Here is a 16,590-nt window from a genome sequence, read left to right as displayed (position 1 = left end):
ATGCTTAACTGGATAGCGCTCAGTGTGGCACTATCCAGCTAAATATGTTGGCCTGCCCTCGCTGTGCCTTCAAGCCCTGCCCCTTTTTTTGTCCAAGTAATTTTGTCTGCCCAAAACGTTTGTGCGGACAAAGTTACCCAGACAGAGGATGGGGGGATATCATGAAAGGGCCAGATTTATGCAGATAAATGCCGATTTCACTCCCATAAATCTTTAGAATATGGACCTCAGTAAGCTTACCTCCTTTTGCACCCATTAGGTTTTTCAGCTTCACATTCTCATTGTTTAATTGGTCTGCATGCATTAGCAATTTAACAGCTACTGTGCAAGAGGGCGAGTGCAGTGCCACTAAGGCAACTTCCAGAAATCCGGTGGAGAAATGAACTTTCTCGGGCTTTGGGACTGAGAATCTTCATCCTCTGATATCCTTGGTTTTGTTGTGTTTTTTTTTTTTTCTTTTCTCCAGAGTTTTTGGGTTTATTGCACGGAAACAAGGCAGTGTGAATGAAAACGTCTGTCACCTGTTTGCGGAACATGATCCAGAGCAGCCGGCCAGTGCTATTGTGAACTTTGTGTCAAAGGTCATGATTGGTTCTCAGAAGAAAATATGAAATACTTCCCACTACTTATGGAATCAGTCTGGAACTCTCTTGTCCTTTTAATCCCCAAGAGACCAGTGCACCGGGAGCCGTCTGAAGCTGACCATTCCCCGGAAGGAAATCGGCAGCAGAGGAGAAAGTACATAAGTCGGTACAGACTTAATACGCACCGCTTCATTTTCTAGAAGGCTGTTTCTAGTATTTGCAAAGCATTGTCGGCGGTGTGCCAGAGTAAAAAAAAAATAAATAAATAAAAATAAAAGTCGCAAGCTACAGAGTAGTTAGTTCATATCTGGCCTAATCTTAGACGAGAGTCAATAGCATCTTACACTTAATTACACTGGGTATGTTTTTGACATAATTTTACCTGTCTTTTAGCAGGATTGCAGGAAGAAAAATACCCACTCCACAGACCAAAAATGCCCGCCCCCCCCCTCCCAAAAAAAAAATACTCATGGAATGCTAATTTTTTGAACTGTCTCTCGGAACCCTGCAAATTGTTCCTTTTGCTATCTTGCCTACTGCTGAATCCATGGCAGTTTTAAATGTTAACTTTTTCATAGCTGAACTCTTAGAATGGTACTAAGGAAATGCTGAAAGGTGGTGATGTATGCTAGAGGTCCTGCCGTGAACAATTGCTCCATTTCACTGGGTCTGTGTAGAGATCGCCCCTTTTAGTGTCGGACTATACTCTTCCCTTCCTCTTCTGTGTGTGAGATGGACTTTAGCAGTGAGCCATTGGAGGCAAGTACAGTATGTTGGATGAAGAAGGTATGTGCAGGTTGAATTTTTCAGATGAAAGTGTACCAGGGTAAAGGGGAAATGCATTTTCCAGCGTCTGCAGATGGTTTTGTCTTGGGTGATCACCCTCGGCCTTTTTGTCAGTCAAGAAAGTAGAAGGTGGTATGTATGTGATGTGATAAGGTGAGAGGATGGTTTGATTTTCTGACTTTTCCAATAGATAAATGTGAGTAGGAATAAGCAAAATAATATCCTAAAGAAGTGAAGGGGAAAACCAAGACACATTTATGGTCCGATTTTATGCTATAGTTCAAATATTGCTGTAAGTTTTTCCTTGTGAGGGTGAGATTCTTTGTAAAGCATCACCTTTTAATATTTCTTTCTCAGGGTGAAGTAGTGAGTTTTCCACGTTAATCCACTTGGATATGTAGAAATAAAAAGTCAAACAATTCTAAGTGATGAACTTTTTTTTTTTTTTTTTAATTGGACTAACCTAATTCATTTGTGACCAGTCACAAATGGATAACCTTCAACTTGTGTGATTTCTCCTTTCAGCATTTCTCAGGATAAGAAACAATATTGCATCGCTCCTGTGCCTTGTTGAAGTACTTAGAACCGATATTTCAGATATACCTCCCATTTTGTGGTCTGTTAATTAGTCTAAGCTAAGTGTAAAATATGTCAATATATATGTGACACTTTTTCCTGAGATTTTCAAGGATTTACTTTCATGTTTAATCGCTGCCAATTTTTTGTTTTGTGTTATGCTTTGGAATGCTTCTTTATACTTCCTGTAAAGATATGTATGTATATTCCATAGTGGAAAAATGGCCACCTATTTTGTCAATGGCGAATATTGTCTGAAAAATTTTTATCCCTTGACCTGATATTTTGCTGTCAACTACGTTTTCTGAACACAAGCCAACCTGTATTGCTTTTTTTTTTTTTAATCAAATTGCCTAATCTTTATATTATACTTTTTTTTGTGTGTGTGTGTATTATAGTTCGATTGTATAACAGTAGGGCTGCTTGTGGCATTCTTCTGGAACAGGGAGTCGTGGTACAGTCACACGCTTGGTGAAACTAATGAATTACTTTATCAAAGCAAGCCGTGCTAGTGCATTAGCTAACGTACTTTTCATTGACGAGAACTGCTTAGCTAGGTAGATCATAAAGTAGTGACCAAAGGGTACTGCACCAGAATACAAGCCTGTGCTTTTTGGATGGTGACACGTAAGACAGCCGCTTCAATCCATTTGGTATTTTCCAAGTATAGTTTTATTTTTATATATAGCATTGAAGTAACCACAGCCTGTTTTCTTGGAACGAGGGTTGGCACGTTCTTACTGATCCCACGACCAGAAATGCATCTGCATTGGTAAACATGCATTTTAGTGTACATAAGAGTTCTGTATCTGTGATCATTATTTTTGTTTTGCCGTGATGAGTAGGAGGAAGGAGAGAAGATATCAGTAAATGACTTTATTTACAAGAGGCATTATATTTATATAGGCAGATAACGCCAAAGCAGAGCTATCACTAAAGTAAGCCAGCCAAGTGCCTCCTGTTTAAATTGAAAGTGCCAAATGACCCTGTTTCCTTCTGTAGAATACATATAAGCCTAGCAGTGTTCATGTTCATAAATTAAAAGGCATTATATGCCCCAAAACGTATAAGAGCTCTCAGTTGCAGTTCTCATAATTAATCAGAATTGCTGGGTGAAAAATGTAGATTCTGCTACCAGAATTACTGAAGCAATACAGTTCATTTTAATTATTTAACTTGTTCATTAAGGATCGCCACGCCACGCTGCGTACAGAGTATAACAATGAACTGATTTTCCAACCCAGCCTTTACGTGCGTCCTGCCTTCAGGAAGAATTTGGGTGCCATCAGTCAGCTCAGGGGTCTGCATCCCTGCCCCCACCACCCGGCGGATATGCTACTCGGCGGCACATTGTACACATTTCACCCAGTGTGGAGGGATGTTTTTCTGTTGATCCCGCAGTGGTCAGCATAGTTAAGCCTGCACAGTTTTCAGAATGCTCAGTGCCAGCGTTGTACATCAGTCAAGGATGGCCAGGACTGGACAGGAAGGTTTCCCCTGTTGCTGTCTTCATTATGACAGCATTATTATTATTATTATTTTAATAATAGTGCAGAGGGAAAGAGCCCCTTCCATCATTTCCAAAGGCAAGTCTCTACATTTGGAGAACCCTCCCGCTCCAGGACAGCAGCATCTCCCATGGAGATGTTGCTGACTATTTGGCTCTTTGCCCCAAAAATTTACCAACTGCTCTGAATTAGCTGAAGGAACTTCTTGGGTTTGTTTTTTTTAATTGAAATACATTTTTTTTATGATGCATTCCTCTTAACACTTTTATACAATTTTCATATGTTAAGCAAAAATAACATATTGGAGATAGGTGCAGCATATCACCAGTACTGCGTGATGAAATATATATATATACTGTATATTAATTTTCAGATGCATCCTGTATGTGTTTGCTAGAAACACATACTTTTGGACTTTTATATTGCCAAAAATAAAAAAAATAGAAATTTTGCCTGCAAAGGATGCTAATTTTTAATCCTAATAAGTATTTCAATAACTAGTTGAATTTTTACTGAGGCTAGAATAATCTGTACTATCACCGAGCACGGTTAAAGCTGCTTTGCCCTTTGTTGATGCCTCAAGTCTCATTCACTGTGTATAAAAGGATTTTGACAGTCACATGGCTTTCAGACAAATCATATTGTGTGGCAGTTCTGAAATTTTGTAATTACATTCAGCATGTATTCACGTAATTTGGATTATGGCAAATATGTGACTTAATGCAGCACCTTGTTTCACACTTTGGGTAAATCTGTATTTTTTTTATGGTGTTCCAGAGTTAATATGCATTCACATACATGAGTAGCCAGCAGCCACATGTATTTAGCCAATCTCCTATTATTCTACTTTTAAAATGTATTGTTATATCGTACAGTGTTAAAAAAAAAAATGAAATAATTAAAGGGAAAAAAGAAAACCATTAAACCATGTTTTTAATGAAATGGTGCCAGTATATCTACAAGTATCATAGAAATTTAATGTTCTTATTATCTTTCTTGTTTATGCTTTTTCTTTACACTGTAAAAAAAAAAAAAAAAAAGATCCAGTGTGTAAATGAGTGTTCTGTAAGTTCTTTGTATAGTCAATTTCTCTGCACTTCAAATGTCACTTCTATTCAGATTATAATAAAAATTATAAATTTGATAAACTCCACTAATTGTGTTTTAATTACGATTCTGTTTTGATATTTGATTTTTATTTTTTTTCTTTTCAACGTCGTCAACTTTGGAGGATTAACTAGCCCTTAAATCTCATTCTGGTATGGCAATTAGTCTGATTCATTAATTACAGCATTTTCAATATTGTCACTGAGAAAGTTGTCTGTTTTTGCTATTCTTACCAATAAAATAATGGCCACCTGAAGTAAACATTCGGGCCGATACAGTAAAATGCCCGGGAGAGCCGGCACTCCGAGGCAAGCGCCCTCTCTCCTGACGCGCGCCCAGGCCACTCTCCTGGGCGCGCGATTTAGTATTCAAATGAGGGCCCGCGGTAATAAGGAGCGGCAGCTGTCAGCGGGTTTGACAGCTGATGCTTAATTTTACCAGCGTCTGTTGTCGAACCTGCTGACAGCCATGGGTTTGGAAAATGGACGCCGGCAAATTTGAGCGTCCGTCTTCCAAGCCGCGGCTGATTTTTTTTTTTTTTTTTTACGATTTGTTGTTTGTTTTTTTTTCGGGACCTCCGACTTAATATTGCTATGATATTAAGTCGGAGGGTGTACAGAAAAGCAGTTTTTTCTGCTTTTCTGTACACTTTCCCGGTGCCGGCCGAAATTAACGCCAGCCTTTGGCAGGAGTTCATTTCTGAGAGTAAAATGTGCGGCTTGGCTGCACATTATACTTTCTGGATCACGCAGAAATGACTAATAGGCCCATCAACGTGCATTTGCATGTTGCGGGTGCTATTAGTTTCGGGGGGGCTGGCCGTGCGTTTTCCACGCGCTATTACCCTTTACTGTATAAGGGGTAAAAATAGCGCGTCGAAAACGCACGGCCAAACGGGGGCTAAATACAGCATCGGCCCGAATGTTGGGTGCTAGGTAACAAAAAAAAAAATCAGAAAAGGTTTGCCAACTTGGTATTGTAGGTCACTCAAACCTTATAATACTCAATAAACTTCTTCTAAAGCATGAAATAGGCTTACTTTTTCCCAATTATGCTAGCTAGGGGTGCTTGAGAACAAATTAGCAAAAAGAGAAAAAAAAAACGAAATTATAGTTCGAGGCGGTGTGAAGAAGGCTTGAAGCCACTAGTTTTGAAAATATGCAGATTGCACGAGTCTCTAGCTTATCAGTGTAATCTACAGATGCCTGAAGACTCTAATATTTTACATGGTCTGATATAAACATGTTACAGCTGCCAATTCTGCACTACAGAGTCATGAATAATCCTGGGAATGCACTGAGAGGGGGATGAAGCTGTGTATTCTAATGGAAACAATTTGAAGGCAAGGAATGGAAGACAGGTACACCAGTGAATTGTATGAAATTGTATGAGCCAGTCCATACTTAAAGAAAATATAGTCTGGTCCAGAGATGAGTCTTGAAATTTATGGAAGACAAAGGTGGAATGTCATGTGACTTTATCTCAGGCAAAATGTATTTAAGGGGTAAAGCTCCCACTGTTCACTGATATACTGTAGTTTGGTCTTTTTAAAAATAGTGAATATTAGTTAAAAGTTTGGAAGTAAAGTTTTGTACAAGGAGGATTATACAAGGAGTATTATAGGAGTCCATATTCAGTAAGCTGGTGAGCGGCAAAGTTATGTGGATAAAGATACCCAAATATCTTTAGACAAATATTCAGCAGAACTTATCTTCCATTAGTTCAGCTAAAGATATTCTGGTGACATTATCTGGGTTAAATTAGCTGACTACCAATGTAGGAGATAATTTTCAAAGGAGTCATGGAGTATAAATGTAACATACTATGATAGCAATTTTCAAAAGCCATTTACCCGCAAAAGTGCACTTAATGCAGGTAAATCCTATGAACAATTCAGTGGCATGTAGTGTAGCAATTTTCAAAAGCCATTTACCCGCAAAAGTGCACTTAATGCAGGTAAATCCTATGAACAATTCAGTGGCATGTAGTGTAGCAATTTTCAAAAGCCATTCACATAGATAAAGTGCATTTACATGCGTAAAACCCAGTTTTAAGCAAGTAAATGGTTTTGAAAATCAGGCCCTTATTGAATATTTGAAAAAAAAAAGTCACAGGCTGAGTGGCCTGATTTTTCTCCTCCCCTTCTTAAGTGGGGCAGCACCCCTACCCAATAAGGATGTGCAGGAGGAAACAAATTTATTTTCGGGAGGCTTTTTTTTCCCCCACAAATTTCAGTTTATGAATTGTTTTGTTTCATTTATGGGGAAATAAATGAATCAAGCAATAAAAAAAAAAAAAAAAATCCAAAAATGAAAATTATGCGTCTCTCCCACCCTCCTGCAAAAATGCTGGGGCCAGGATCCCCCCTGGCCCCCTCTTACCTGGTCCAGCAGGGATCTGCTAGCTAGGAATAAGCCGAAACCTCGCACTTGTATAGGCAAAACCACTGTATGTTGCCACGGCCTCGGTCTATTCAAGGCCGACGCCTAGACCGGAGCCCGGATCCAAGCCTGATGCCGCAAACTGCCCAGGAGGCAGGGTCCCGAGATCTGGGCCTTGGCCTAGGCCAGACACTGTGATCCAACCCAGAAGCCTAGGCCCAGACCCAAACCTGATGCCACGGCCTGACTTGGAGGCTAGGTCCCGATACTGGGGCCTAGAACCAGACCCAGGCCTGATGCAGGGGCCTGAGCACGGGGTTAGGCCCAGGCCTAAAGGCTCTTCTTCTTGGATCCTCTTCTTTCTTCAGCACTTCACAGCCAAATGATGGCATCCACTGGTGTCGTGTCTGAGTTAATTCTGGCACATTCACCCCAGCGAAGAGCTTCCAGGCCTGGGCTCTGAGGCCTAAGACTGACCCTGGGCTGAGGCTCAAACATCAGGATCCAGCCTCCTGGCCGAGGCCCCAGCATCGGATCCCGGTCTCCAGATCGGGTCGCAGTGTCAGGCCTGGGTCTGGGCCGAGGCCCCGGTTTCAGGATTCAGCCTCCAGGTTGGGTTGTGACATCAGGCTCCAGCTGAGGCCCAGGCATTGGGACCCGGCTTCTGGGTTGGGTCATGGCTTCGGGCCTGGCACCAGGCCCCGGCCAGATCCCTGGTGTTGGGATCTGGCCTTCGTTGGATTATCCAATGGATCAGATAAGGGTTTTTTTCTCTCTTAATTTTCGGGGGTCTCAGCCAAGGTTCTGTCGCCAGCCTGTGCCTCCGCCAAGACCCCAGCATTTTGCTTAGGCCTAGGCTGCGGCCCCTGCTTTGGGCCTCGGTCTATACCTTATGCAAGGCCCTTGCTTTGGGTCTAGGCTTGGTCCCAGCTTCAGGCCTAGACGTAGGCCTAATGCATTAGTTTAAAACAAAACAAATGAGGTTTGTTTCATTGGGGGGAGGGGGCCCTGATTCAGTTTGTAGCCCCTCAAATGAAACAAATTAACCTTATTCATCACATTATGTAATTTTATTTTAAGCAAATGCACATCCCTACTGCCTAACCTCCCTCCATGTGCCCCAGCAGGAACAGAAAGACATTTAAGTCTTCTTGTTGGGTGAGTATCTGAGTGCTGGTAGCCATCAGCTGTACTGCCACTTAGATATTCATTAACTTCACTCAAGCCAAGATTGGTTCCTTCACTGACAGCTGACTAATGCCTGCCCAAAAGAGTGGAAGTTAAAACAATGCAAGTTTGTCTTTTGTGACAGGTGTGGAGCTTCGACTATGTAATAGCTTCAGGACAGATCAAATAGTACTGTGGTAATTCAGCAGGTTTAAGGACTCTAGTGCAGTAGCCACAGATGCACTTACACAGAGGTGAAGCTTGACCTGCTGGATGTATTTTCCCCTAATCAATGATCAAGAGGTTGTTGGAGAAGATCAGGAGACATCCTCATGGCATGATCCTTGTGGCTCCATTTATGGCTTGGAAAATGTTGGCTTCCAGAACTGTTAGTTACTAGAGATGTGCAGCCAGAAAATATTCGTTTTTATTTTTATTTTGTTTTGAAAATTTTTTCTATTCATTTTTGTTTTAGTGTGCACTAATTTTATTTAGTGCACACTAGAAATGAAGAAGATGAATGCACATCCCTAAGTTACTTCTCAGTCCAACTCGACCTTCCAATATACAAGGATATCAGCAAATGCTCAGTTTTTGCTCTAGATCCAAGGTAATAGCAATCAATGGCCTCTAAATTGAGAAGCACACCCTGAAGAAAAAGAGCCATGCTGAGAATGGAATGCCTGGTCTTTTGGGGGTGAAGAAAATTGGCAACCAGTAAGTAGTTATAAAGAAAATCTTGCCTTCAAGTGCCTTTATTGCAGTGCCCTGGAGGTAGGTATGCATATATGTAATGCCCTGACTTTACTTCTTAAAGAATGCTATGCAAGCTGGTTAGACTGGTGCTGGGTGGGAGGTAGTGATATCTATTGGAAAGGAAGAGAGAGGAGGAACTGAAAGCTCCCAGCAGTGGCCTCACTCCAGCAGGTAGCACTGTGCCCATCCAGTCCAATTTAAGGTGAGACTAATAAGAAGGCGTTACCAAGTAAAGAAAATGTTTTCCTACAGGATTACAATAGTAAACTGTAACATTATTATGAAATGTGTTGTGGTCTGTCTTTTTTGCAGTCTTCCACATAATGAAAGTAGGATTGTATATTAAATACAATGAAGTCTTTTTTTGTTTTGTTTAATTTTGTACTTTTCGCTTGCTCTTTGCAAATGAATACCTGTCCTGTATTTGATCATTATTTTTAGAAAGTTAATAAAAATAAGAATTTTTTTTTAGTAACTTTGTTAAAATTAATACAAATCAGAGGAAGGACCTTCTACATAGACAATATTGGGGGGAGGGGGGGAAGCCTACAGCAATTAGATCCTGACTGATAATCTCTGAAGTTGTGTAAACCACTCTTTAAGGAAGATTTTGGGATAGTCTCTGCTCTGAATTGTCTTATCGGACTCCTTTTAATCTTGATAGATCCCATAATGTTTCTTTTAGCAGGACTCCACTAGATATGTACATTTGGAATAGAGAAAAAAAACAAATCACAGAACATGCTCACATTGATGTGAGTGTGGAGAAAGACCATGATGGCTGGAGTGGATGTCCAAACTACAACACGAAACAGCTTTTTGGAAAACTTTTAAGACCTTTTTCAACTGTGAAACTCCAGAGGAATCCATGGAAAATGTGATCATGCTCATTGAGCAAATAAACATTCCTGGAAATGGGTTCAAGAAAAGGAGACAAAAATATAAGGGCGCCATATAAATAGTGAAAGGTATATAGGTTACTGCTACTTCTAGTTACCATTTCTAAAGTGCTATTAGGCAAGGCATGCACAGTGCTTCTGCACAGATTGACATAAAAGACAGTTCTTGCTCAATGGAGCTTACAGTCTAGTCCAGAGAATCACACAAGTCAATGGATGTTTGTATATTGTAGAGAAGTAGTAGTTGAAAGCTGCTGTAAAAAGGTGAGAATTTAAACTGGATTTGAATAAGGCTAGAGAGGAATTATGACGCACCGAATCAGGAAGTTTATTTCAGGCATACGGTGCAACACAGAGTTGAGAGTTGGCAGTGCACAAGAAGACCACAGATCAAAGCGAATTGCCAGATGAACAGAATTGATGCGAAAGGGTGTGGGAAGAGAGAAGACAGGTAACGGGGAGCTGCAGAATGAATACATTTGTAGGCGAGTAAAAGAAGCTTGAAATGTATACAAAAGCAGACCCAGAGAAGAGGGGTTGCGTGGTCATAACGACATTGGAGAAAGACAAGTTATTCAGCTGAATTTTGAATAGACTGCAATGGAGAGAGGATGGCTCAGTGGGAGGCCTGCAAAGAGCAAACTGGGAGGTGATAAGGGGTAGATGTGTATTTCTGTAGCGTATTTGGAAGAGAAAGACTTCAGAAAAGTTGTATAGAGGAAGAACGGACATGCTTTATCGGTGTTTTGGAAATGCATAGAGAAGGAGAGATGCATCAGATATCACCAAGGTTACGGGCCAAGGGAACCTGAAGAATGAGTGGAAGCAAGTTTGGGTAATGGGGGGGGGGAAGGGTTTGGAGAAAATAAATTCCATCTTAGTCATGTTAAGTTTAAGGGGCTGGCAGGAGATCCAGGCAACAATGCCAGAGAAGCAGACTAAAATTTGGGATTAGATTCGATGCAAAATTTCTGGTGTAGAACATAAGAAATGGGTCAGACCAAGATCCACTGAGCCCAATATATTCTGTCTCAGACAGTGGCCAGTCTGAGTCACAAGTACCCTGCTGCTCCCAAAAAGTAGATTTATTTCTGATTACTCCCGGGTATAGCAATAGCTTTCTTTAGTCTACCTGACTAATAATGTTTTAAGGACTTGTGCTCCAGGAACTTCTCCAAACCTTTTTTAAACCCTGCTAAGCTAGTTGCTTAATCTACATTTTCTGGCAACAGTTTCCACAACCTGAGTGTGCATTAAGTGAAAAGTACTTTCTGTGATTTGTTTTAAATTTGTTTGTTAATTTCATGGAGTTTCCCATTATTTTAGTATTACTTGAAAGGGTAAATAACTGTCCTTTATTTACCCGTTCCATGCCACTCATGATTTTATAAACTTCTATCATGTTCCCTCTCAGCTGTCTCTTTTCCAAGCTGAAGAGCCTTAGCTTGTGTAGCCTCATCATAGGAGCGATGATCCATCCCCTTTATCTTTTTTGTTACCCTCCTCAGCTATGTCTTTTTTCAGATGGAATGACCTCAATTGCATACAATACTCCAAGGTGCGAGTGCACAATGGATCGATACAGAGGAAATATATTTTCTGCTCTACATTCCTAACAATTTATTGCTTTTCTGACCACCACCACCATACACTGAGCTGAGGAAATGAGAGGTAGACTTGGGGAGTCATCAGCATAAGTGGTACTGAAAGCCATAGAAGGAGATCAGAGCACCAAAGGAAGAAGTGTAGATAGAAAAGAAGATAGATCCTTGAGGCACATGACCAGTAGCTGAATATCAGTGGAGAAGAGCCACCAGAGGATACAGTAAAATTATGATGGGAGAGGTAAGAAGTACAGTGTATCAAGGAGTAAATGGTGTCAAAAACAGCAGATAGTAGGTAGGTATGTGCATTTGTTTGAAACAAATGCAAAAAATACATTAAATGAGGCTGTTTGTTCTGAATGGAAAAAAAGAAAATGGCTTCCTATGAAAATATCCAAACTTTTTGTATTTGTGCCATTCAACAAAAAGCCTGCTACAGCCCTGGAAACCCTCTTTCACCCAGAAAAGCTTGAACCCAGGGCTGGGATCTGCTTGACTGGGCCTTACCAGGCCCTTCCAACTTCCTGTCCAGAAAGCTAATTCAATCCAGCCCTACTGGAGACTGCTAGGACTGGGGAGCTCCCACCCTGGATCGTACTTATCCCCATTATCTTTATCTTTTTTTATAGCTTTATTAATCATCTATTGCATGAGTGCTAGGCAATGTACAATACAACCATATTAAATTTAAGAACATAAATCATGATAAAAGAAAACAGAACACAAAATCATCTTAAAATTAGACTACATAAAATTAATATTAACAGATCACCTGCTAGGAAATGACCAAAAATACCTAAAAGTGCTCAAACACTCAATAGGACATCAATCCACTTATCCCAAGAAAGAACCTGCCAAGAGCTCCAGTAGAGGTAATATAATCATTCAAATACCTCTCTAAAGAGGTTAGGAGATAAAAGGTGTTACATGTGTAAATGTAACATACTATCATAATTTTAAAAAGCCATTTACACACACAAATTGCACTTACATGTGAATATCCTATGAACAATTCAATGGCATATATTGTAGTAACTTTCAAAAACTCACACAGATAAAGTGCATTTACACGTGTAAAACCCAATTTAAGTGTCAAATTGCTTTTTAAAATCAGGCCCAAAGGTTTTAACAAAATGTAAAACATTTTAAAGCATTCCATCAGCCGCATGGTGTTCCAGAGTGGCAATTTGAGAAAGATCATTCATGTCTCCACAAGACGTTCTTGAATGATAGAGGGGAACATAACACTTGCCATACTGGGTCAGACCAAAGGTCCATCAAGCCCAGTATCCTATTTTCAACAGTGGCCAATCCAGGTCACAAATACCTGGCAGAATCCCAAGAGATAGATACCATGCTGCTTATCCCAGGGATAAGAAGTGGATTTCTGAAACACCATCTTAATGGTTTATGGACTTTGTCTCCTGGAGCTTGTTCAAACCTTTTTTAAACAAGCTACACTAATATCTTTCATCACATCCTCTGGCAATGACTTTCAAAGTTTAATTATGTGTTGAGTAAAAAAATATTTTCTCATTTGTTGTAATTGTATCACTAGTAACTTTGTGTCTCCACTAGTTTTTGTACTTTTTGAAAGAGTAAAAAACCTGATTAACTTTTCCTTATTCCACTCATAATTTTATAGACCTCTATCATTTGTCTCCTCCAAGCTGAATAGTCCTAACCTCTTTAGCCTTTCCTCAAAGGGGGTCGCATTCCATCTCTTTTATCGATTTGGTTGTCCTTCTTGTATCTTTCATTTAGCCATTTTATATACCATCGTTCCAAGTGACAATCACAACAAAGCTTTTCTAATTCTGCTATATCTTTTCTGAGATATGTTGACCAGAACTGCATACAATATTCAAGATGAGATTGCACCATGGAGACATTGTGATATTCTCTCTTTTATTCTCCATTCCTTTCTTAATAATTCCTAGCATTCTATTTGCTTTCTTGGCTGCTGCTGCAAACTAAGTGGAAGATTTCAATGTATTATCAATGTTGACAGCTAGATCCTTTTCCTGACTGTAGCTTCTAATGTGGAACCTTGTATTGTGTATCTATAATTTGGGTTATTTTTCCCTAAGTGCATTTGTCCACATTAAATTTCATTTTCCATTTGCTTACCCAGCCTCTCATTTTTTCAGTCTTCTTGCAATTTTTCACAATCCTCATGGGATTTAAAAACTTTGATTAATTTGGTGTCATTGGCAAATTTGATCACCTCACTCATTCCTATTTCCAGGTTGTTTATAAATATATTAAAAAGCAGTGGTCCCAGAGTAGATCCCTCGGGCACTCCATTATTCACCTTTCTTCATTGGGAAAATGTACCATTTAGTAGGTATGTACAGAAGGAAAAAATGTTTCATTTCATGGGGATCACAATTCATTTCATTAGTTTCATTAGGGAAAAAAATTTGTTCATTTTCATTCATTTCCATTTGCCATTAAAGTCAATGGGGGAAGTATTTGCAGCCTATTTTTGGCTGCAGAATTGGGGTTTTCTTATCAGTTCTGATGAAACTTCTGTGGAGCAATCATCAGAACGAGAAAAGAGCTCCAAGGTACTTAGACTGTGGCAAAGAGCACCAAAGGGGCATGAATAGCCTAAGGCACTGTAAAGGAGCAAAGGGGTACCAGGAGTGGCAAGAGTGCTTTAACAGAGGTGCAAAGCAGCAGCGAGAGTGTCAAAAACACACCACAGCTTCAAAAGAGAGCACTAATAACAGTTGCACATGAACCCTCGAAGGCAGCAAGACAAGTGGCATCAACATCCTACAGCTCAATGAAGGGGGAACATAGCAAGCAGAAAGAGTGTCAGAAAAAACCACAAGGTGCTGATAAAGGGACAAAGCAGCACAAAGACTAGCACCAACACACTGAGGAACCATGATAGTAGTAAGAACACAACAAGGAGTAGAGTGAGTCATCTGGTGTATGGTAGCAAGGCAGAGTGGCAGAAAGTTGATAGGGGCAAAACAGGCTGGCAGAGCAAAGGTAGTCTGGTCCCTGTGGTTTTGATAGGGGCAAGACAGGCTGGTAGAGCTGAGGTAGTCAGGTCGCTGTGGTGTTGATAGGGGAACGTCAAGGAGGCAAGACAAGACGAGGCTCAGCTCTCGGATGGTGTTTGCCGGAAGTAGTGGCCCCCGGCACACCGGGACCAAGTCTTCTCGGAGTCGGGTTGTTTGTGAATGCAGCCAAAAGTGGGTGGTAAACTCCATCTAAGGCTAAATACTGGCATGAGACTGATAGTCAACAAGTAGTTCAATAAAAGTGCAGTAAAAAAAAAGCCTGGCTGCCTGGCAGGCACAGCAGCAAAAAAGAACAAATATCTTTTTCAGCAATAGAAAATTAATTGTAGCAAACTAGCAATAGCAATTGAATAAAGATTTGAGACACTGAGAGAGCTCAAACAGCAAACAAGTTTCTCAGATAGAGAACCCAAGAAGAGGGGAGTAGGATGAAGGGGGACAGGGCCCCATGCATGTCGTGACTGTCAACCGGGGCGTACTGTTATTTATTTATTTATTTATTCAATCTTATATACCGGCTTTCAAGTTCATTTCAAGGCGGTTTACATTGATTGAAGTTGCAGTAGCAACCTTCAAACACATATATACTAAAAACAAAACATGGTACATGACTAAAATACATTAAAACCAAAAGCTAGCTGACTAAAAATATATTAAACTAAACCCTTTCAAATCCCAACAATTCTGCCACATCTTCCCAGGTACCCCCCTTCCCTCCACCCATCCATCTACCCTCCTCCCCTCCACCCACCCATCTCCCCTCCTTCCCTCTTAGACTCTCCTCTCCCTCCTCTCCTAGTGTCTCTGTACTACTATGGAAAACGGGGTCAACTATTCAGGCTGTCCAGCCAATCAGTCTTGAAACATGGACCAAGGAGTCTAACATGTGTGCTAGGACCTTAAACATGATGAACTATGCCTGGGTGGGATGGAGCTGCTGCGGGTGCATATCTTGGTGGTAGTAGCAAATATTCAAACAAGAGCCCTGGGGAGAGTTCCCTTTCCTTTGTGCAGGAAAGGGCTCCCTGGAATGAGTTTGCCCCTAGAGTGTGGTGGTTCCGTTGGCATCTAGTGAGCTCTCGCTGGTCTTTTAAAATCTGGTGGATGTAGCAGATATACAAATGAGAATTTTCAAGGCCGAGGAGGAGGAGGTTTCCATGTAAACAGCAGTTCAACATGGGTCAGTGGATGTTAAGAGATAGGTGACACCCGGGGAGAGTTCCCTTTCCTTTGTGCAAGAAAGGGCTCCCTGAAATGGGTTCGCCCCAGAGTGGGGCCCAAGCCTTCAAAGTGTGGCGAAGTGGGGAAGGTTTCCATGTGAACAACGGTTCAACATGTGTCAGTGGATACTAAGAGATAGGCTACACCCGGGGAGAGTTCCCATTCCTTTCCACAGGAAAGGGCATGATAAAGCTCTGGAATTTGTTGCCAGAGGATGTGGTTAGTGCAGTTAGTGTAGCTGGGTTCAAAAAAGGTTTGGATAAGTTCTTGAAGGAGAAGTCTATTGACTGCTATTAATCAAGTTTTCTTAGGGAATAGCCACTGCTATTAATTGCATCAATAGCATGGGATCTTCTTAGTGTTTGGGTAATTGCCAGGTTCTTGTGGCCTGGTTTGGCCTCTGTTGGAAACAGGATGCTGGGCGTGATGGACTCTTGGTCTGATCCAGCATGGCAATTTCTTATGTTCTTATGAAATGGGTTCACCCCAAGAGTGGGGCACAAGCCTTCAAAGTGTGGTGAAGTAGAGGAGGTTTCCATGTGAACAGCAGTTCAACATGGGTCAGCGGGTACTAAGAGATAGGCGACACCCTGGGAGAGTTCTCTTTCCTTTGTGCAGGTATGTTGTGGTTTGATCTGTCACTTCTTCCTGAACTGGTTCACTGCCAGAAGAAAATGGCATCTTTTTCATTTGTGAAAGATAATTCAACAGAGGATGCTTTTAGAGCAATAGAGACTGACATTTGTGAAGCAAGAACTGAGCTGGAGATTATTTGTGAATACCACGAAGCTATTAACTGTACTTATGCACTTCAGCTGATGACAAAGGAACTTGAAGAGCTCTCAGAAATAAGAAAACTGCTACTCAAGTCCAAATCTACAATATCAATCTGTGTTGACTATGTACCCTACACAGTGCCTCTATAAACTATGGGGCGGATTTTCAGAGCCTGCTCGCCGGTGC

General features: G+C 40.9%; 1 protein-coding gene across 2 annotated transcripts in view; it reads left to right on the top strand.

The window, feature by feature from the left end:
• TNS3 (tensin 3) overlaps nt 1–4,545 on the top strand; it is a 592,547-nt gene extending 588,002 nt beyond the window's left edge. For both annotated transcript variants that reach the window (XM_029589689.1, XM_029589690.1), the window contains exon 31: nt 467–4,545. In XM_029589689.1, the coding sequence (XP_029445549.1) occupies nt 467–611 (145 nt within the window). In that variant the 3' untranslated portion in view covers nt 612–4,545. The remainder of the gene's footprint in view (nt 1–466) is intronic.
• The last annotated feature ends 12,045 nt before the right edge of the window (nt 4,546–16,590 follow it).

This window comes from Rhinatrema bivittatum, chromosome 2 (assembly GCF_901001135.1).
Source record: "Rhinatrema bivittatum chromosome 2, aRhiBiv1.1, whole genome shotgun sequence".
In the NCBI taxonomy this organism is placed as follows: domain Eukaryota; kingdom Metazoa; phylum Chordata; class Amphibia; order Gymnophiona; family Rhinatrematidae; genus Rhinatrema; species Rhinatrema bivittatum.
The sequence above is the reverse complement of the archived record's forward strand: the minus strand, read 5'-3'. Positions and strand labels throughout refer to the sequence as shown.